At 37.2% G+C, this 24,023-nt stretch overlaps 1 protein-coding gene and 1 pseudogene across 1 annotated transcript in view; one reads left to right on the top strand and one right to left on the bottom strand.

Annotated features, from left to right (window-relative positions):
• EPHA6 (EPH receptor A6) overlaps positions 1 to 24,023 on the top strand; it is a 1,252,883-nt gene that overhangs the window by 88,850 nt on the left and 1,140,010 nt on the right. Inside the window, 1 exon segment of the mRNA XM_027835345.1 lies at positions 23,032 to 23,096. Coding sequence (XP_027691146.1) covers positions 23,032 to 23,096 — 65 coding nt within the window.
• On the bottom strand, positions 3,560 to 4,259 carry LOC114022916 (annotated as a pseudogene).

The raw sequence follows: 24,023 nt of genomic DNA, 5'->3' as shown, positions 1-24,023 counted from the left end.
AACCTCATTGTTTTCCACAGTTCTTTACTAACACTCACCCCATATCTCCAATCTGTGATGAAGTCCTGTTGTTTCTACCTTTGTAAAATCTCCTATATACAATCCCTTCTCTCCATCTACAGAACTACCGCACTAATGCAGGTCATCATCACCTCAGGCCTGAATAATTGCACTGGTCTTCTTGTTAGTCTCTCTGCTTCAAATCTCACCTCATTCCAATCTATCCTCCACTCAGATAGTATACTGGTTTTCTAAAGTACAGACCTGCCCATGTCACCTCTCTTCAATAAACTGCATTGACTCCCTATTACCTCCAGGATCAAATGTAAAATATAAAAGACATTTAAATCTCTTCACAACCTAGTTCTTCCCACCCTTCCCATCTTTTTACAATTCAATGTCTTCCACAAATTCTGTGATCCAGGTACAGTAGACTATTTTCTGTAATTCCATACAGGACATTTCAACTCCTGACTTTGTGTTTTCAACTGGCTACCTCTTAAGCCTAGAATATTCTCCCTCCTCACCTGTACTTCCTGGATTCCCTGGTTTCCTTAAAGATTTAGGTAAAATCCCATCTTCTGCAAGAGATCTCCATACCCTGCCCTTTTCTGCTAGTGTCTTTCTTCTGATATTACTTTCCATTTATATCATACATAGCTTCTACATGAGTTGAACATTGCCTCCCTGAGTTCCTTGAATGCATGCATTATTTTGGCCTTTCTTTGTATCCTCAATATCTAGCACATAACAGAACTTAATAAATTCTTGTGGACTGACTAGCTCAATGTTTTATTAGTACAACTAGACAGAAGACTTCAAAATTCTCTTTTTGACCCTTATCAACATTGATTGAAAGATAAATCAAAAGTTTTGTTAAGAGTATCACATTCCTGTGTGACTCTGGGCAAGTCACTTATCCCCATTTGCCTAAAAAAAGAGAGAGAGAGAGAGAGAGAGAGAATCACATTCATCTATGATGGATTTTTATTTCCATTTTTGTGACTTCAAAAGGATGAAAAAAAAGTTTGTTTTAAGAATAAGTATAAATAAAAATATTTCATAGTGGTTATGGTTAACTTCAGGTCAAAGTATTGCAGTGTTTTTAATAATGTACAGTTTTTTTGTTTTTTGGGAGGTGCTTTCTGAAAAGTATGTAACTCTTTTTAACCTGTTTATAATTATATTAATAGAAATATAAAGCTAAAAATTTTCCAAGTAAACTTATCTTCTATTGAAAGAGATGTGTTTAAATGTTACAATTTATTTTATAAATACATAATAGTATAATTATTAATTGTAATATCCTTTTGCTATCAAAATAAATGTCATTTATATTTTTAATTATATAGATTTTATTTACAGTGACTTTGGCTCCCTTTTTGTCTCCAGAATAAACTATAATGCTTTGATTAGCTTTTTAAGAACATCTTTATTTTCAACCTTCTTTTCTTTTTGAGTTTTGAGTTCCAAATTCTCTTCCTCCCTCCTACACACCCTATGACAACCACTGAGAAGGCAAGAAATATATCAGTTATAAACATGTGAAATCATGTAAAACATATTTCCATATTAGCTATATTCCAAAAAGCCTGGAAAAATAAAGTGAGAAAATTATATTTCAGTTTGCACTCAGAGCTATTCAGTTCTCTTTCCAGAGATGGACAGTATTGTTTTATCATGAGCCCTTTTCAATTATCTTGGATCATTATATTGACCAAGGTAGCCAAGTCTTTTGTAACTTGTAATTGATCATCATTATAACATTGCTATTATTCTGCATAATTATCTCCCAGTTCTTCTTACTTCACTTTGCCTCTGTTCATAGAGTTCTTGCCATCTTTTCCAGAAACCACCTCTCCATTTTATATAGAACTATAGTACTCCATCAAAATCAAATGCCATAACTTGTTTAACCATTCCCCAATGGATGAGAATCTCTTAAGTTTCCAATTCTTTACTAACACAAAAAGACCTAATATAAATATTTTTATACATACAGGTCATTTTCCTTTTAAAAAAATTATTTGGGATATAGACCTATATACACCTAGTAGTGGTATTACTGGGTCTAAGGGTATGCACAGTTTTATGGTCCTTTGGGCACAGTTCAATACTTATTAATGTACTTAGTTTTTCTCTCATCCCCTATAGCATTTGTCATTTCAAATAAGTGTAAGGATGTTACCTTGTAGTTATTTTAATTTGCCTTTCTCTAATCAATAGGAATTTAGAAAATTTTATCACCTGACTTTAAATAGCTTTGATTTCTTCCTCAGAAAACTGCCCATTTACATCCTTTGACCATTTTTCAATTGTGGAATGACTTATTTTTGTAAATTTTTTTTTCCAAGAGTAATTTATTGAACCAGAGCTGGTACTTTGTTCCATGTGGCTCAGGAGTCACCCCTTTGTACCCTTGACTAACAGCTCTCTGCCCAGTAAGGGTACTACCCTTGTTCCCTTGGCCAACTGGTTCCCAAGGGCTTTCATTTGGTTTGAAGATAATCTCAATGAACATAGACTGAGTGGGTCAAGTCCTCCAGTTGGGGATGCAGCCACACTGGTGCTGTTTAGAACTTTATTAGGTCATAAGCCAAAGCCTTCCCCTGCCCTATCCTGCAGCCCCCAACTGCATGAAATGCCAGACTGGAGAACAACTTATCCCGTCTCCAATAAACTGACAGTCCTGGGCAAGCACGTGACACCATCTGAGTTTCATTAAATTTATTGGTAAGGCACAAGGGGGTTGCCCCCACCTGTTCATACTCCATCTCTTAGTTTGTTTCTGCTGGGGACTAGGCACCTGCCCCACACAGGGCTAATTTTGTCTCTGAGCAGCTGGCATTTGGGGGACTGAAATAACAGAGTGGAGGGAGAAGAGAAAGATCATGTGGCCATTCTGGGAGTGGACTCAGCCTGGAGTCTAAAGAATGAGGCTACTGCCTGATGTAGGGGACACCTAGACTGGCAAGAGAAAGGGAACAGGGTGAGATGGGGGTGGGTGGGGGGGAGTTTGCCCCAGGATGGATAATACTTAAGGCACCTGAGGGTTGGGGGGAGGTAATCTTCACTCTCTGGATAGCTTTGGAACAAAAGATCTCACCCCATGGCTACCTCCTTGCTTTCTTCAGTTATGGAGCTTGCAGCCCCTTATTTGCATCTCTAATAAGGCATAACCCCTCCAGGACAGGAAGTCCCATAATGCATCCTCACACCATCCCAGCTGGTCCTTCACTGTTCAGGCCTTTGTTTCTGTCTCAACTTGGGTTTGGGGTATCCTGAGGATACCCTGAACTCCAGAGGATAGAAGGACCTCTGACCTAAGTACCTGCCTCATCTTTCTACGCAGGAAAAAAAATCCTCTACCCTCTTATGTCCTTGACAAAGGGGAGGGGCCAGCACCCCAGGTTTCTCCTGACCCTTTCTTGGTCAGTTTTAAACTGCTTCCCCCAAGGAAGTTCAGTTGTTCCTAAACCCAGGACTATGAATAGAACCTGGGCAGGAGAGAGACTCCCTCCACCCCGCCAATTCCCTCCCAAAGCTACCCCTCTTTAGGCTATGTGCTTACAGCCCGCTTGTCCTGGAAGAGGCCTTTGAGCATGCACACTTGGAGCACAGCCACTAATAGCAACAGCCCCACGTTAATAGCAGACCAGAAGTTAACCCTCTCCAGGTTGCCCTCCTGCAGCTTACGGTCTCGAGCTTCGAAATCCCTCAACAGAGTCAGCACCTGGATACTTTCCTCCAGCGTTGTCTTCATCATCTCAATGGACTCCTTAACGTGCTCAATCTTGATGTCAAGCATTTCTTCAGGCTTCACCACATCAGCCCAGCCATCACCATCACTATCCTCCTCATCCTGTAGACTGTCAAATATGAGCTCAAAGAACACTAGCTTCTCTGAAATAGTGCTGAAGGAATTGTCAAAACACAGCTTGTAGTCTCCCAACTCTGTGGGCTCCACTGTGTGCACCCCATCGGACTTGCGGTACTCGCTGACCAGCAGCACTCCCTGAGGGCTCTCCAGGGAGAAGTCCACATCTAGCCGTGCACCTCCGATGACCTGGTACTCGGCCTCCAGACTGGCGTTGGCCGGTGCGGGCTGGTAGAAACACTGCCTACGGCCAGCAAGCAGCAAAAACGTGAACTCGCCGTCCTGAGGTAGGGGAGCCCAGGAGCCAAGCTCGGCCACGGTCCCGGCCACCAGCGGCGACAGCCATCCGGCCAGGGCCAGGGCCGCCCATCATCCGGGTCATCCGGCCTTATTTTTGTAAATTTGACTCACTTGCTATACTCAGTATATATATAAGAAAAAAGGACTTTATCAGAACAATTTGCTATAAAAATTTTTGATATTACTTCATTGTCCTTGATATTTTAGCATAATGTAGTTTCCCTGATTACTTCTTTTAATTAGATGTATTTTGTTTTTTGCTTTGTCTGAGATCATGATTTAGAACACCCCTGACTTTTTTACTTCAGCTGAAATATATTAGATTCTCCTCTATCTCTTTATTTTAACCCTGTGCATATCTTTATGTTTCAAGCATGTCTCTTGTAAACAGCACATGGTTGGATTCTGCTTTCTATTCCATTCTGCTGTTTGCTTCCGTTTTATAGGTGAGCTCATCCAACTCATTCATAATTATGATTATTAATTTTGTATTTCCCTGCATCCCACTTTTTTCTGTTTCTATCCTCACTCCGTTCCTATTTCAAAAGTATATTTTGCTTTTAACCACTACCTTCCTTAATCTACCCTTCCATTTATCATCTACTCCCTTTCTTTTATCCCCTTCCCCTCCTATTTTCCAAATGGCTAAGTTATTGGGTTTAGGTCCAATTAAGTATTTTTCTTTGAGGATTTTTTTGTAGTTATTTTCACATCATTATTTTAATCCAAGTTTACGTCTTGATGTTCCCTGCCATCATAGTAGCTTTTTATGGTCATATTATTTTTGCTCATTTTTCCAAGCCTATTTCTTGACTTTGAACTTAATGTTAGAAAGTTGGGCTCTACTCACCTTAGGGCAGGGAGACACCTTCCAAGCTCCAGGGTTTCCCATGATGCTGTTTTCAGAGCTACTGTGAGTCTGCAAGTTCTTGGTGCTTCCAAGGTGGTGTGATCTAGGAAGACGTATGCTTACTGCTCTTTTGATTTATGCTTTGGTATATACCCAGGAAGGGTACGTGGTCCCCTGCAGCCACAAGGACTAATGTTTCTCTTTGCTTTGTAACTATGAACAGGGCCGCTGCTGTCTTGTGACCAACCACCAGCACTTCTCTGTACCCTGGAACTGAAACCAAGAGTTACCAGTCAGTGCCAGAGGAGGGTTCACTGTAATTTTTTTCTGTTGTCTGACACTCTGGGTTGAAAGTGCCGGAATCTGCTATTGTGGCCTCTGTTGCTGCCTGTGTGTGGGCTCTAGACAAGCTTCCACCCTTGTGTTACAAACTTCTCCTGCCAAACTCTTAAGTTTTCATAGGCTGGAAAAACATTTCACCCCAACTTTTTGTTGACTCTGATAGCCCAAAATTTAATTTAAGGCATTAATTTAAAATTGTTTGGAAGGGAATGTTGGGAAAGTTCAGCTAAATTCATGCTGTCCCTAATCCATCATCTTAGCTCCCCATCTCATTAGCTTTTAAAATCTTTGACAATATAGCCATAAGCTACCTTTTAATGTTTCAATTTGTATTTATACACCATCAATTCTTTCTCTGGGGATGGATAGCATTTTTCCTCATAAATCCTTCAGAGTTGTCTTGGATCATTGTATTGTTGAGAATAGCTAAGTCATTCACAGCTGATCATCACACAGTATTGCTTTTACTTTATATACAGTACTTTTCATTTTGCATCAGTATTTCCAGGTTTTTCTGAGAGCAACCTGTTCATCATTTCTTTTTTTTTTTAATAATTAATTTATTTTTAGTTTTCACCATTCACTTCCATAAGATTTTGAGTTTTACATTTTCTCCCCTTTCCTCTCTTCCCCCCCCCCAAGATGGCATGCAATCTCATATAGGCTCTAATTGTACATTCATATTAAATGTATTTTCCCATTAGTCATGATGTAAAGAACAATTAGAGGTAATGGGGGGGGCATGAGAACAAAGCAATAAAATAAAACAACAAAACAAAAGGAGAGCAAACAGTATGCTTATGCTTCCATCTACATACAGACTCCATAGTTCTTTCTCTGGATGTAGATAGCATTTTCCATCATGAGTCTTTTTTTTTTTTCTTTTGGTAAGGCAATTGGGGTTAAGTGACTTGCCCAAGGTCACACAGGTAGTACTTGTCAAGTGCTTGGTCTACAGGCCAGATTTGAACTCAGGTCTTCCTGACTTCAGGGCTGGTACTTTATCCACTGCACCACCTAGCTGCCCACCCCCATCATGAGTCTTTTGGAGTTGTCTTAGATCCTTGCATTGCTGAGAATAGCCAAGTCTGTCAAAGTCAGTCATTGCAAAGTGGGCTATTATTGTGTACAGTGTTCTCCTGGTTCTGCTCATTTCATTCAGCATCAGTTCAGATAAGTCTTACCAAGTTTTTTTCTGAAGTTTCCCTGCTCGTGATTTTTTTGTAGCACAGTAGTATTACGCAGTAGTATTACATTCATATACCATAACTTGTTCAACCATTCCCCAATTGATGGGTATCCCCTCAATTTCCAATTCTTTGCCAACACAGAAAGAGCTACTATAAATATTTTTGTACATGTGGGTCCTTTTCCCATTTTAATGATCTCTTTAGAAGTACTATTGCTGGGTCAAAGGGTATGCACAATTTTACAGCCCTTTGGGCATCTTTCAAATTGCTCTCCAGAATGGTTGGATCAGTTCGCAACTCCACCAACAATGCATTAGTGTTCCAATTTGGTAGTTTGATTGATGTGTCACTGAATAAGTAAATTAGCTTAGGTAGAATTGTCATTTATATTATATTAGCTCAGCCTACCCATGAGCAACTGATGTTTTTCCAATTATTTAGATCTGACTTTATTTGTGTGAAAAGTGTTTTGTAATCGTGTTCATATAGGTCCTGGTTTTGTTTTGGCAGGTAGACTCCCAAATATTTTATAATGTCTACAGTAATTTTAAATGGAGTTTTTCTTTCTATCTCTTGTTTTGGGGTTTGTTAGTAGTATATAGAAATGCTGTTGATTTGTGTAGGTTTATTTTATAGCCTGCAACTTTCCTAAAGTTGTTTATTATTTCAAGTAGTTTTTTTACTTGATTCTCTAGGTTTCTCTAAGTATAACATCGTATTATCTGCAAAGAGTGATGGCTTTGTTTTTTCTTTGCTTACTCTAATTCCTTTAATTTCTTTTTCTTCTCTGATTGCTACAGCAAACATTTATAGCACAATATTGAACAACAACAGTGGTGATGATGGACATCCTTGTTTCACCCCCGATCTTATTGGAAATGCTTGTAGCTTGTCTCCATTACATACAATGCTTGCTGATGGTTTTTGATAGATGCTATCTATCATTTTCAGGAAGACTCCATTTATTTCTATCCACTCTAGTGTTTTTAATAGGAATGGGTGTTGTATTTCGTCAAAAGCTTTTTCTGCATCTATAGAGATAATTATACTATTTCTCTTAGTTTTGTTCTTGATATGCGCAATTATGTTGATAGTTTTACTAATATTGAACCAGCCCTACATTTCTGGTATAAATGTTTCCTGATCATAGTGTATTATCTTCAAGGTAAGTTGTTGTAATCTCTTATTTAATAAAAATTAAAAAAAAATTTGCACCTGTATTAATTAGAGAAATTAGTCTATAATTTTCCTTTTACGTTTTGACTCTTCCCAGTTTAGGTATCAGCACAATATTTTTATGATAAAATTAATTTGGTAGGATTCCTTCACCTATTTTCCCAAATAGTTTATATAGTATTGGAATTAGTTGTTCTTTAAATGTTTGATAGAATTCACTTGTAAATCCTTCTGGATGTAGAGATTTTTTCTTAGGGAATTAATTGATGGCTTGTTCAATTTCTTTTTCTTAAATGGGATTGTTTAAGTATTTTATTTCCTCTTCTGTTTACCTGGGCAATTTTTATTTTTGTAAGCATTCATCCATTTCACTCAGATTGTCAAATTTATTGGCATACATTTGGGCAAAATCTCTTCTAATTATTGTTTTGATTCACCGTTTTCATTTTTGATGCTGGTAATTTGTTTTCCTTCTTTATTTTTTTTAATCCAATTAACCAAAGATTTATCTATTTTATTGTTTTTTTTATATAACCAGTGCTTGGTTTTATTTATTAGTTTAATAGTTTCTTTAATTTCAATTTTATTAATCTCTCCTTTGGTTTTCAGAATTTCTAATTTGGTATTTATTTGGGGACTTTTAATTTATTCTTTTTCTAGCTTTTTTTAGCTGCATTCCCACTTCATTGATTTCTTCTTTTTCTATTTTATTCATGTAAGCATTTAGAGATATAAAACTTCCCATTAGGACCACTTTTGCTGCATCCCATAAGTTTTGATATGTTGTCTCATTATTGTCATTCCCTTGGATGAAGTTATTGTTTCTATGATTTTTTGTTTGATTCATTCATTCTTTAGGATTAGATTATTTAGTTTCCAATTAATTTTTAGTCTATATAGCTCATGGCCCTGTTTCACTTGTAATTTTTATTGCATCATGATCTGAAAAGGATACATTTAATATTTCTGCCTTTCTGCACTGGATTGTGAGGTTTCTATGTCCTAGTACATTGTCAGTTTTTGTGTAGGTGCCACGTACTACTGAGAAAAAAGATCTTTTCCTTTTATCTCCCTTCAATTTTCTCCAGAGGTCTACCATATCTAATTTTTCTAAAGTTCTCTTACCTTCTTAGCATCTTTCTTGTTTATTTTGTGGTTAGATTTATTTAGTTCAGAGAGGGGGAGGTTGAGATCTCCCACTTGTATAAATTTGCTGACTATTTCTTCCTGTATCTCCCTTTACTTCTACTTTAAGAATTTAGATGCTATACCACTTGGAGCATATATATTTAGTAATGATATTACTTCATTGTCTATGGTATCTTTTAACAGAATATAGTTTCTTTCCTTATCTCTTTTGATACGATCTATTTTTGTTTTTGCTTTGTCTGAGACCAGGATTGCTACCCCTGCTTTTTTTTTCTTTTTTCTTCTTTTTTTTTTTTACTTTAGCTGAAGCATAATATATTGTTTCAGCCTTTTGCCTTTATGCTGTGTGAATCCCTTATGCTTCAAATGTGTTTCTCATATGCAACTGATTATAGAATTATAGTTCTTAATCCACTCTGCTATCCTTTTCCATTTTATGGGATAATTCTTTCCAATCACATTCACAATAATAACTACTATCTGTGTCTTCCTCTCCATCCTATCCTCCCCCTCCATTTATGCTTTTCTCTCTCTTTTTTCCCTTTCTATCCTCAATAGAGTTTTCCTTTTGACCTTCAGTCTGCCCTCCCTTCTATTAGCCCCCTCTCTTTTCTTCCCTTTTACCCTTTCTGCTTCTTCCCTCCCTTCTATTCACTGCCTCCTTTCTATTCATGCCCTCCCTTTTCTTTTCCCATCCACCTCCTACTTCCTATAGGGTAAGTTAGAGTTCTATACCTGACAAATTATGCTATTCCCTATTTGAACCAATCTACTGAAAGTAAGGTTCAAACAATGCTCATCTCCCTCTCTTCTTTCCCTCTACTGTATTAGATTTTTTGCCTTTTCATTTTATGTAAGTTACCCTTTTCTGCCTCCTCCTTTCCTCTTCTCTCAGTATAATCCCTTTTCACCACTTAATTAGATTTTTTACCATCACATCAAAGTCAACATATACCCATGCGCTTTGTCTAAGTATGCCCCCTTTAAATATTAATAATAACATTATAGTTCTCAAGAGTTACAAGTGAGTTTCACTTCTGGAAATCAAGATGTCTGAGTAAGAAGTAAGTCCCTCTTACCCTCCCTTATTAACCTCTGAAAGCTCAGAAAATATCACCCCAGGAAAAACCTGGAACAGCTGAACCAGCAGAAAGACAGAGTGAAGCAGACCTGGAGTTCAGGAAGCTTGAGGGATTAAGGGGAAAGGCTTCTCTTGCCTGGGAGAGGGAGCATAGTACAGATCAGGAGGCATCCCAGCATGCTAGCTGAAAGCCTCACCTCAGCATACCAGGAGGAGATCCTGAACCTCAGGTGGTGGAACAGGCAAACACCAATACCAAGACTCCCAAGGGCCTCCGTAAGGGCAGGGGAACCAATGGAAACTGGCTTGGAAAATCATCATGTGCCTTGGTGTTCTACAGCAGTCAAGTCTCCAAGTGCCTCAGCAAAACTCTGGGAAGTGCTCCCAGGGTCACAGGCTGAGAAATATCCCCCAGTGTGGAAACATTCATCTGAAAGAAACAGAAGAAAGCTAACATAGGGAAAGGAAAGACCCAAGTAAGCAGGCAACCTCCAAGGCACAGACTACCCAAACCTATCTCTAGAGTTCCAGTGGTGCTAATTCCAGCCCAACACCAGATAACCTCCCAAAACCCAACAGCCTCCAATGGCCAGCAGTTCAGGCCCCAGCACACAAAGCCAGTGACCAGGCCCTGGGCTTCAAACACAAGAAGCTTGGGTCAGTGCCCTCTATTCCCCAGCAGGAGAGCTCAATCTTCTTAAAGGCCAGGAAATAAACAAACACCATGAGCAAAGAGAAACCATACTATGTATTCTTATTATGGGAATAGTGAAGATCAAGGCAGAAATTCTAAAGAGGACAATATTGTCATCATCTGGAAGAGCTCAAAAAGGATTTTAAAAGTCAAATAAGAGAGGTGGAAAGAAAATTGGGAAAAGAAATGAGAAGTATGCAAGAAAGAGTCAATTGTTTGGGGAAAAAAAGGACAAAAATTAACTGTAGAAAACAAGTCCTTAAAAAAATACAGTTGGCCAACTAGAAAAACAAAAGTACACTGAAGAAAACAACTCCTTAAAAACCAGAATTGGCCAAATGGAAAAGGAGATACACAAACTCATTGAGGAAAAGAACTCCTTAAAAAATAAAATGGGCCAAATGGAAAAGGAAGTACAAAATATAATAGAAGAAAACAATTTGTTAAAAATTAGAATTGGGCAAATGGAAGCTAATGACTCTATGAGAGAGTGAGAATGAGTCAAACAGAAACAAAAGAATGAAAAAAAAATGAAAATGTAAAAATGTCTCATTAGTAAAACCACTGACTTGGAAAAGAGATCCAGGAGAGACCATTTAAAAATTATTGATCTACCTGAAAACCACAATGAAAAAAAATAGCCTGGACAGCATCTTTCAGGGAATCATAAAGGAAAACTGCCCTGAGGTCCTAGAACCAGAGGGTAAAATAGCCAGAGAAAGAATCTACCAATCACCTCCTAAAAGAGATCCCAAATTGAAAATGCCAAGGAATATAGTAGTCAAATTCCAAAATTACCAGGTCAAAGGGAAAATACTGGAAGTAGCCAGAAAGAAACAATTTAAATATCATGGAACCACAGTAAGGATTACACAGGACCTTGCAGCTTCTGCATTAAAAGATTGTAGGGCATGGAATACAATATTCTGTAAGGCAAAGGAGCTTGGATTACAACCAAGGATCAACTACCCAGCAAAAAATGAGCATAATCTTTCAAGGGAGGAGATGGACATTCAATGAAAAAAGGGATTTCCAAACTTTCCTGATAAAAAGACCAAAGCTCAACACAAAATTTGATCTTCAAATACAAGACTCAAAAGATACATAAAAAGGTAAACGAGAGGGAAGAAAAGCAACAACATGTTATTAATAAGGGCAAACTGTTTACCTCCCTCCAAGGAAAGATGATACTTGTAACTGTTGAGAACTGTATTGTTATAACACCATTTAGAAGGATATACATAAAGGGGGATGGGTATAAATTCACTTTGATGTAATGATTAAAAAAAACTCATCAAGTAGGTTAAATGGATCTAAGTAAGTGGATTCATCTGATCTAAATAAGGAAATGTACTGAGAGAAAAGGAAAGCAGGAGGCAGACAAAAGTAAATTATGTTACAGGAAAAGGCACAAAACCTTATTACACTAGAGGGAAAGAAGGGAGGGAGATGAGCATTGTTTGAATCTTACTCTAATCAGATTTGACTCCAGAAGGGAATAACATAATCAGTTAGGTATAGAAATCTAACTTGCCCTATAGGCAGTAGGAGGGAAAAGGGGAAAGAAAAGAAGAGGGGGGATAGATGGGAGGGAAGAAGTAGTAAGGTTAAAGGGGAAGAAAAAGGAGGGGGCTAATAAAAGGGAGGCAGGACTGAGGGGAAGCAGTGGTCAAAAGCTGAACACTGGTGAGGAGGGAAAGGGAGAAAGGAGAAAGAAAAGCACAAACGGGGGAAACAGAATGGAGAGAAAGACACAGATAGTAACCATAACTGTGAATGTGAATGGGATGAACTCTCCTATAAAACAGAAGCTGATAGCAGAATGGATTAGAAACCATAATCCTACAATATGTACTTCACAGGAAACACATTTGAAGCCAAGGGACACACACAGGGTAAAGGTAAAAGGCTGGAGTAGAATATATTATGCTTCAGCTGAAGTAAAAAAAAAAAAGTGGGGATAACAATCCTGATCTCAGACAAAGCAAAAGCAAAAATAGATATTTTCAAAAGATATAATGAAGGAAACTCCATCCTGCTAAAAGTCACCATAGCCAATGAAGTAATATTATTACTAAACATATATGCACCAAATGTTATAGCATCCAGTTTCTTAGAGGGGAAGTTCAAGGAGAGACAAGAAGAAATAGACAGCAAAACTATACTAGTGGGGGACCTCAAACTGCCCTCTCTGAACTAGATCTAACCACAAAATAAACAAGAAAGAAGTTAAGGAGGTGAATAGAACATAGAAAAGTTGGATATGATAGACATCTAGAGAAAACTGAATGAAGATAGGAATATATTTTTTTCTCTGCGGTACATGGCACATACAAAAAATTGACCATGAACTAGGGCATAAAAAACCTCACAATCCAGTGCAAAAAGGCAGACATATTAAATTAATCTTTTTATATCTTGTTGCAATAAAATTTGTATGTAATAAAAGAAAGAAATTGAGCAAGCCATTGATGAAATCCCTAGGAAAAAATCTCCAGGGCTAGATGGATTTACAGGTGAATTCTATCAAACATTTAAAGAACAATTAATTCCAATACTATATAGACTATTTGGGAAAATAGGTGCAGAAGGAGTCTTACCAATTTTTTTTTATGATGTTAATATGGAACTGATATCTAAACTAGGAAGAGTCAAAACAGAGAAAGAAAATTATAGACCAATTTCCCTAATGAAGATAGATGCAAAAAATTTAAATGAAACATTAGTAAATAGATTGAAGCAAATGATCACAAGAATAATACACTATGACCAGGTAGGATTTATACCAGGAATGAAGGGCTGGCTCAATATTAGGAAAACTATCAGCATAATTGATCATATTAACAACAAAACTAACAAAAACCACATGATCATCTCAATAGATGCAGAAAAAAACTTTTGACAAAATACAACACCTATTCATATTGAAAACACTAGAGAGCATAGGAATAAATGGAATCTTCCTTAAAGTAGCATCTACCTAAAAACTTCAGCAAGCATTATATGTAATAGGGACAAGATAGAAGCATTTCTATAAAATCAGGGTTGAAACAAGGATGTCCATTATCAACACTGTTGTTCAATATCGTACTGGAAATGTTAGTTTTAGCAATAAGAGAAGAAAAAGAAATTGAAGGTATTAGAATAGGCAAAGAAGAAACAAAGCTATCACTCTTTGCAGATGATATGATGATAGAGAATCCTAGAGAATCAAGTAAAAAAAAAAACTACTTGAAATAATAAACAACATTAGCACAGTTGTAGGCTACAAAATAAATATACATCAGTAATTAGCATTTCTATATATTACTAACAAAGACCCATAATGAGAGATAGAGAAATTCCATTTAAAGTTACTATAGACATTATAAAATATTTAGGAGTCTACTTACTGAAACAAACACAAGAACTGTATAAATACAATTGCAAAACACTTTTCACACAAATAAAGTCAGATCCAAATAATTGGAAAAACATCAGTTGCTCATGGATAGACTTAGCTAATATAATAAAAATTACAATTCTACCTAAGCTAATTTACTTATTCAGTGCCATACCAATCAAACTACCAAAAACTATTTTATGGAGCTAGAAAAAATAACATGATTCATTTGGAATAACAGGTTCAGAATATCAAGGGAACTAATGCAATGAAATGCAAGGGAAGGTGGCCCAGGCATACCAGATCTCAAACTGTATTATAAAGCGTCAATCATCAAAGCTATTTGGTATTGGCTAAGAAATAGAGTGATGGATCAGTGGAATAGGTTAGGTATGCAAGACACAGTAGTCAATCACTATACCAATCTACTATTTGATAAACCCAAAGACCCCAGCTTTTGGGCTACGAACTCACTATTTGACAAAAACTGCTGGGAAAACTGGAAAAGAGTATGACAGAAACTAGGTATAGACCAAAATCTCACACCATATACCAAAATAAAGTCAAAATGGCTTCATGATTTAGCTATAAAAGCTGATACTCTAAGCAAACTGGGAGAGTGAGGAATAGTTTACCTATTAGATTTATGGAGAACAGAAGAATTCATGACCAAGTAGGAGATAGAGAACTTTACAAAAATTCTAAATGGATAATTTGATTACATTCAATTGAAAAGTTTTTATATAAACAATACTAATGCAATCAAGATTAGAAGGAAAGTAGGAAACTGAGAAAGACTTTTTTACAACCAGTGTCTCTGATAAGGGCCTCGTTTCTAAAATATATAGAGAATTAAGTCAAATTTATAAGAATACAAGTTATTCCCCAGTTGATAAATGGTCAAAGGATATAAACAGGCAGTTCTCAGATGAATAAATTAAAGCCATGTATAATCATATGAAAAAATGCTCTAAATCGCTATTGATTAGAGAAATGCAAATCAAAACAACTCTGAGGTACCATATCACACCTATCTGATTGGCCAACATGACAAAACAGGAAAATAATAAATATTGTAGAAGATGTGGGAAAATTGTTACATTAATGCATTGTTAATGGAGTTATGAAATGATCCAAACATTTTGACGAGCAATTTGGCACTATGCCAAAAGGGCTATAAAAATGTGCATACCTTTTGACGCAGCAATAGCACTTCCAAGGCTGTATCCCAAAGAGGTCATACAAATGGGAAAAGGACCCACATGTACAAAAATATTCATGGAAGTTCTTTGTGTGGTGACCAAGAATTGAAAATTGAGAGGATGTCCATCAATTGGGGAATAACAAGTTGTGGTATATGAATGTAGTGCCATACTATTGTGCTATAGGAAATGATGGGCAGGCGGATGTCAGAAAAACTTGGTGAGACTTATATGAACTGATGGAATCAGGAGACCATTGTACATAGTAACATCCATGTTGTGTTATGACTAACATTGGTATACTTAGGCCTTCTCAGCAATTCAAGGATGTAAGACACCTCCAAAGGTCTCATGATGGAAAATGCTGTCTACATCCAAAGAAAGAACTATGGAGTTTGAATGCAGATCGAAGCATACTATTTGCTATTTTTTCTTCTGTTTTATTTTGTTTTCTCTTTCTTGTGGTTCCTCCCATCGGTTCTAATTCTTACTTACAACATCCCTAATGTGAAAATATGTTTAACGGAATGTATATGTATAGCTTATATCAAATTGTACACCTTCTTGGGGAGCATGGTGGGGAGGGAGGGGTAGAAAAATTTAAAACTCAAAAGCTTATAGAAGTGATTGTTGATAAATCAAAATAATTTTCTAACAAAAAGGAGTTTAGGAGGAGGACAGTTTGAATAGCCTACTCTATTTCATTTCATACTTACTTCTACCTATGAGCCTCTATTTTTTTTGTTTAATTATATTAAACTTATGTGTGTGTAAAACAAAAAAAGAAAACGAGTGATAAACGATGGAGAAAATGTGGGGAAATTTGAACACTAATGCATTGTTGGTAGATTTGTGAATTGATCCAACCATTCGGAAGAGTAATTTGGAACTATGCCCAAAGGGCTATAAAACTGTGCATACTTTTTGATCCAGCAATACCACTTTTAGGTCTGTATCCTAATGAGATCATGCAGATGGGAAAAGGGCCCACATGTACAAAAACATTAATAGCTGCTTTTTTGTGGTGGCAAAGAATTGGAAATTGAGTGGCTGCTCATCAGTTGGTGAATGGCTGAACAAATTGCGGTATGTGAATGTAATGGAACAGTATTATGCTACAAGAAATGATGAGCAGGTGTACTTCAGGAAAACCTGGAAAGACTTATATGAATATCTGCTGAGTGAAGTGAGCAGAACCAGGAGAATATTATACACTGTAACAGCCATCTTCTGTGATTACTAACTGTGATAGACTTATCTCTTCTTAGAAATGCAAGGATCTAAGACACCTCCAAAAGAGACTCATGAGAGAAAATGTTGTCCTCATCCAGAAAAAGAACTATGGAGTCTGAATGCAGATCATAGCATATTATTTGCTTTCACTCTCTCTCTCTCTCTCTCTCTCTCTCTCTCTCTCTCTCTCTCTCTCTGTTTCCTCTTTCCCATAGTTTAATTCTTTACCACATGACTTATATGAAAATAGGTTTAATATGAATGTATATGTTGAGCCTATACCAATTTACACACTGTCTTGGAGGGGAGAGGAGAAATGGAGAAAAATTGGGAACTCAAAATCTTGTTTTTGATATGTTGAGATTTTTGAAGTGAATGTTGAAAATTACACATAAATAATTAAATTTATAAAAAAGAGTTACAAGTGTCCTCTTACCTTGTAGGAAGGTAAGCAGTTTGCCCTTATTAATAACACATTGTTATTGCTTATTTTTTCCTTTCCTGTTTACCTTTTTATGCCTCTCTTGAGTCTTGTATTTGAAGGTCAAATTTTCTACTGAACTCTGGTATTTTCATCACAAAGGTTTGGAAGTCCCCTATTTAGTTGAATGTCATCTTCTCTCATGATTATGCTCAGTTTTTCAGGGTAATTCATTTTTGGTTGTAATCCAAGCTCCTTTGCCTTATGGAATATTGTATTCCATGCCCTTAGCTCTTTTAATGTAGAAGCTGCAAGGTCCTGTGTAATCCTGACTTTGGTTCCATGATATTTGAATTGTTTCTTCCTGACTGTTGCACTATTTTTTCCCCTTTTCGCATTTATGTTTTGAAGAATATTACTACATTGCCTATGGTGCCTTTTTGCAGGATGTAGTTTCCTTCTTATCTCTCTTAATAAGATCTATTTTTGCTCTTGCTTTGTTTGAGATCAGGATTGCTACTCCTGCTTTTTTTTTTTTACTTTAGCTGAAGCATTATATATTTTACTCCACCCTTTGACTTTTACCCAGTGTGTATCCCTCTGTTTCAAGTGTGTTTCTTGTAAACAGTATATTGTAGGATTATGATTTTTAATACATTCTGCTATCTGCTTCCATTTTATAAGAGAGTTCATCCAATTCCCATTCACAGTTATGATTACTATCTGTGTCTTTCTCTCCATCCTACTCCCCTTCAACCGTTTATGCTTTTATTTCTCCTTTTGTTTCTTTTTGTCTTCACTGAAGTTCTGCTTGTGACCACTGCCTCCCTGAGATATGCCCTCCCTTCTATCAGCCCCCTCTCTTTTCTTTCCGTTTTCCCTTACTACTTCTTCCCTCCCTTCTACCCCCCTTCCTTTTTCTTTTCTCTTTCCCCTCATCTGCCTATATGGCAAATTAAATTTCTACACCTAACTGAATATGCTGTTCCCTCCTTGAGCCATATTAGATGAGAGTAAAGTTCAAACAATGCTTATTTCCTTCCCTTCTTTTCCTCTACTTCAATATGTCTTTATGCCTCTTCATGTGATACAATTTACCCTTTTCTGCTTCCTCCTTTCATCTTATCCTGTTACAATTACTTTTAACCACGTCATTAGGATTTTTGTCACATCAAAGTCAACTTAAACCCACCCCCTCTTTCTATCTCTCTTATAAATGTTGTAATAAAGATACAGTTCTCAAGAGTTCTAAGTATCATTTTCGCATGTAGGGATGTAAACAGTTTACCCTTATTGAACATGTTTATTTTTCCCTTTCCTGTTTACCTTTTTATGCCTCTCTTGAGTCTTGTATTTGAAGATCAGATTTTCCATTGAGCTCTGGTCTTTGCATCAGGAAAATCAGCAAGTCCTCTATTTCATTGCATGTCTATCTCTTCCCCTGAAAGATTATGCTCAGTTTTGCTGGGTAGTTGGTCCTTGGTGATTCAGTCCCCCAGAGTGGCTTTGCTTAGGCCCTGTCTGCTATGTGCCCTGCACAATGGATGCTCCTGTCTAAGGCCGGTGCAGTAGACCTTTCCTGTCGACCTTCTAGGTTTTTTTAGGCTGGAAATCTGCCTTACTCTGTCTCTTCGTGAGTTCTGTCACTCTAGAATTTGTTCTGAGTCACTTTTTAGAGGTATTTGAAGGGATTTGGGGGACAGCTTGGGTGAGTTCCTGCTTTCACTCCACCATCTTGGCTCTGCCTCCCTCAATTCTAATTTTTAAGGAATTATTTTCTCCCGTGACCTTTTGTATCTCCTTTTCCATTTGGCCAATTCTACTTTTTAAGGAATTTTTCCTTTTTCTTTTTTTTTCTTCAGTTAATTTTGTGCCTCTTTTTCCATTTGGCCAATTCTGCTCTTTTAAGGCATTCTTCTTCTCCTTGGCTTTTTGGATCTCTTTTATCACTTGGCCTAATCTATTTTTTAAGGTGTTATTTTCTTCAATATTTTTTGTGCCTCTTTACCAAGCTGTTGACTTGTTTCTCATGATTTTCTTGCATCACTCCCATTTTACTTCCCAGTTTTTTCTTTGCCTCTTACTTGATTTTCAAAATCCTTTTTGAGCTCTTCTAATTCATATGTTTTCTTGGAGGCTTTGGATATTGAAACTTTGATTTTGTGATCTTTTTCTGAGTGTGTGTTTTGATCTTCCTTGTTACCATAGTAAGTTTCTTTTTTTAATTTTTTTTATTATTTTTAGTTATGAACATTTACTTCCACAAGATTTTGAGTTCCAAATTTTCACCCCATCTAAACCCTCCCCCCACCCCAAAATGGCATGCATTCTGAATACCCCTTCCCCTAGTCTGCTTTCCCTGCTATCTCTCCCCCCTTCCCCTTCTATATTCCTGTAGGACATCTTAGATTTCTGTACCCCATTTCCTGTATTTCTTATTTCCCAGTTGCATGCGAAAACATTTTTTTAAATATGTTTTTAAAACTTTGGATTCCAAATTTTTTCCCTTCCTCCCTCCCCACCCACCCTCATTGAAAAGGCAAGCAACTCAATATAGGCTATACATGTGCAGTTATGCAAAACACTTCCATAGTAGACATGTTGTGAAAAACTAACTCTATTTCCCTTAATCCTATCCTGCCCCCCTATTTATTCTATTCTTTCTTTTGACCCTGTCCCACCTCAGAAATACTTGCTTCTGATTACCCCCTTTCCCAATCTGCCCTCGTCTCTATCATCCTCCTACTCTCTTGTCCCCTTCCCCTCCTGTTTTCCTATAGGGTAACACAGATTTCCATACCCAATTGAATGTGTATGTTATTCCCTCCTTAAGTCAAATCCTATGAAAATAAGATTCACTCATTCCCTCTCACCGTCCCCCATTTCCCCTCCACTGTAAGAGCCTTTTCTTTTGTTTTTTTTGTGAGATAATTTACCCCATTCTACCTTTCCCTTTCTCCTTCTCTTAGTATAATCCTCTCCCACCCCTTAATTTTATTCTCCAGATACAACCCCTTCATCTTCAACTCACCCTGTGCCCTCTATCTATCTATCCATCCATCTATCTATCTATATCTATATCTATATCTATATATATAAATATATACATATATCTATATATATACACATACATATAATTTTTTCCTCCAACTACCCTAATACTGACAAAGGTCTCATGAGTTACAAATATCATCTTTCCACGCAGGAATGTAAACAGTTCAACCTTAATAAGTCTCTTATGATTTCTCTTTCCTGTTTACCTCTTCATGTTCCACTTGAGTCTTGTATTGAAAAGTCAAATTGTCTATTCAGCTCTGGTCTTTTCATCAAGAATGCTTGAAAGGCCTCTATTTCACTGAATGACCATTTTTTCCCCTGAAGAATTATACTCAGTTTTGCTGGCTAGGTGATTCTTGGTTGTAATCCTATCTCCTTTGCCCTCTGGAGTATTATGTTCCATGCCCTGCAGTCCCTTAATGTAGAAGCTGCTAAATCTTGTGTTATCCTGATTGTGTTTGCCCAATACTTGAATTGTTTCTTTCTGGCTGCTTGTAATATTTTCTCCTTGACCTGGGAACTCTGGAATTTGGCTACAATACTCCTAGGAGTTTTCCTTTGGGGATCTCTTTCAGGTGGTGATCAGTGGATTCTTTCAATTTCTATTTTGCCCTGTGTTTCTAAAATATCAGGGCAGTTTTCCTGGATACTTTCTTGAAAGATGATGTCTAGGCTCTTTTTTTGATCATGACTTTCAGATAGTCCAGTAATTTTTAAATTCTCTCTCCTGGATCTATTTTCCAGGTCAGTGGTTTTTCCAATGAGATATCTCACATTGTTTTCTAATTTTTCATTCTTTTGGATTTGTTTTACAGTGTCTTGATTTCTCATAAAGTCACTAGCTTCCAATTGCTCTATTCTGTTTTTTAAGGAAATATTTTCTTCAGTAATCTTTTGAACTTCCTTTCCATTTGTCCAATTTTGCTCTTTAGGGCATTCTTCTCTTCATTGACTTTTTGGACCCCTTTTGCCATTTGGGTTAGGCTATTTTTTAAGGTGTTACAACTATTTTCAGAGATACTTCTAGGGACCTGAAAAGTGTCAGTTTTTCCAAGGTGCTATGGTAAGGGGAAAGGTGTTTCCTCTCCACCAGCAAAAAGCTCCACCACACCAGCGCTCCTCCTCGCCCCAGGACTGCCCCTCAGAACTGTGACCCAGATACAAGCATGGGCAAAGCAAGAGATTCCTGCCTCAGCTCTGGCAAAGAGATCCTTGCAATCCCTCTCTGATCAGCCACTTGATTCCCCCTCAGTCTGTGGGCTGGAAGCTCAGGAAACAGCTAAGGCCCCGGGGGTGGCTGAGACCTAGCTCCTTCTCTCACAGCTGTCACAGACTTTTCCCACTGACCTTCTAAGTTGTTTTTGGCATTCGTGAGTTGAGAAGTCTGGAAACTGCCACAGCTGCCCGTGCTTCAGTCCTCTGAGGCCTGCTGCAGTGTCATTGCGGCCTGCCCGCCCACATGGAACTTTGATCTTCTCCCACCAGCCCAGTGCGATATACCTTTCAGATCAGCCATCCAGGTTGTCTTCGGCTGGAAATTTGTTTTACTCTGTTTTTTTGTGGGTTCTGTTGCTTTAGAATTTGTTTAGAGCCATTTTTATAGGTGTTTGGAGGGGTTTGGGGGAAAGCTCTAGCAAGTCACTGCTTTCCCTCCGCCATATTGGCTCAGTCCCCCCCCACAGTAATTTTCTATGGGCAGAATTTTGTTGTTGTTTGCTCATTTCCCTAGCTTATTAATTGACTTAACTCTTTGTTAAAGTAGGGATTTGCTTCCAGGGTGGATGCCAACCTCTCCCAAGCTTCAGGAGTTTTGTGCAGCTGTTTTCAGAGCTACTTCTAGGGACCTGTATGTTTTCAGTTTTTTCAAGGTAGTATGATCTAAGGAGAGGTATTTATTCCTCTTCTGGCCTGTGGTCTGGTCTATAAGTGACCACAGGTTCTCTTTTCCGCCCTGAATCTGTGAGGAGAGTCCCCACTCCACTGGGACCCCAAGCTGTGGTATGCAAGTTCTCATTATTGTCCTGGGACTTCCACCTGTGACTGCCATCAGGATCTGATTATGGGAAAAGCAACAGAATCCTGCCCCCAGTTGCAGCAAAGAGACCCCTTAATCTCTTTCTGACTAGTTGTTCAATATTCTTTCTGCAGGTGGGCTGAGAGCTTTGGAAGTAGCTGCTGCCACTGGTTATGCAGTCACTCCCAAGGCCTGCTCCTGGTTTGCTGGGCCCTTATATACACTGATGCAGCCTGAACTAGACTGTGCTTCACTCCCACCCAGATGGGACAGACTACCACCAACCTGGAGTCTGGAGGCTAAGAGGTCTGGAAACTGTCATGGCTGTCACTGATTCAGTCACTCTGGGTTTCCTGGTTTGCTGGGCCCCATCTTTGCTGTTGTGGCCTGTGCTGGACTGTGTTCCTCTCTCACCCTAATACAACAGACCTTTCCTGCTGATCTTCTAAGTTATCTTGGGTTGGAAAATTGTCTTTTTGTGGGTTCTTCTGCTCTAGAATTTGTTTAGAGTCATTATTTATGGGTATTTAGAAGGGGTTGAGGGAGAGCTCAGATGAGTCCCTGACATTATTCTGCTGTCTTGGCTCTCAGTCCTAATCTATTTTATTGTACATTATATCCTTTTCCACATTCTGTGATGTAGTTAAACTGTCGTGGGTTTGTTCATATAACATCATTCAGAAGCCTAAGAAGAATACAATAATAACTTGATGATTGTTTTTTTTTCTATTGTCCATGTAAAATGAAAAACTTATACAATCAATCATGAATCCTCAACTATCCCCATAAAATCATTCCAGGAGAAAAAAAGAAGATAAACATTAAATACAGTACTACACAGCTTCATTGGTTATAACCACATTTTAAAATTTACTTGTTACCAAATAACAGATTTTTTAAAATTTTGCCAAGTTCATTAGCATGAAAAATTTTTCTAAATATTAAATGATTAATTTACCGAATAACATACAATTAATATTCAAATAGTAATTTGGAATAAAATACTTCCACAAATTTTCAAATATTTTTGTTTACTTGAAAAATGTATTTTTTTTTATTTCAGTTATCTTGCTTGATACAACAACTGTACTTGGAGAACTAGGATGGAAAACATATCCATTAAATGGGGTAAGTTAAAAAGGCTTTTAGATGTTGACTTGCTTGATAGCTATCTGTAAAAAATGGGGTAAGCAATGCTGTTAAGTGAAGGATAACTTTAAGGATATGATTTGAATTAATTTTTATATATAACACATGTCACAGATAATATTAAGAAAAAATAGGGATGTAAGTCAAGCACTCTTTTAACATGCAGAATAGCAAGTGCCCATTAATATAGCATTTATAAAATCATAAACATTAAAATAACTCATACTTACATATTTTCATCAAAATAAAAGTCTCAAAACAACTTCCACGGTTGTTGTTTTTGTTTTATCCCTCTAAGTTTACTATTGTAATGACTGAATAGGATTACATAAAGGCATATATACATACATACACATGTACACATAAATGCACATGTACACATATATGGGTATTATGTATGTGTGTAAGTATGTATATACACACAAATCAGATGTTATGAAACTTTAACTGATGCTGCTATTACATTTAAAAACTGTACCTATGGTAAAATACTGGTTCTCACTGGGGACTCTTACAATACAAAAATAGTGTTTATGGAGTTTACAATATATATTGTGTTTATTATTATTATGAAGTCTAATTCTTTAGGTGGACTGGAAGACAGAATATATGTGTTTAAATCCCAACTCTTTGGCCCATTGTTTAATTTTTTTGGTCATAAATATCCTCATCTCTAAAATGAGGTGGTTGGGCTAAAGAACCTCCAGGATCCCTTAAAATTCCAAATCTATGACTTTGTGATTCTCTGATAGACTTTATATGAAGGATTTTTTAAAAAATATTATAGCTAAATGTTTAAAGTGTGTAGTAGATGAGTACATGAATTCTCAAAGAGGTGAATGAAAATTTATATAAAACAAGATATCTTGTTACCTCAAGGGCCCATGTTTGTGTACTCAGTTACTA

The sequence above is a fragment of the Vombatus ursinus genome, unplaced genomic scaffold (genome assembly GCF_900497805.2).
Source record: "Vombatus ursinus unplaced genomic scaffold, bare-nosed wombat genome assembly UNPS02014814.1, whole genome shotgun sequence".
Taxonomy (NCBI): domain Eukaryota; kingdom Metazoa; phylum Chordata; class Mammalia; order Diprotodontia; family Vombatidae; genus Vombatus; species Vombatus ursinus.
This window is presented reverse-complemented; position numbering and strand designations above follow the sequence as displayed.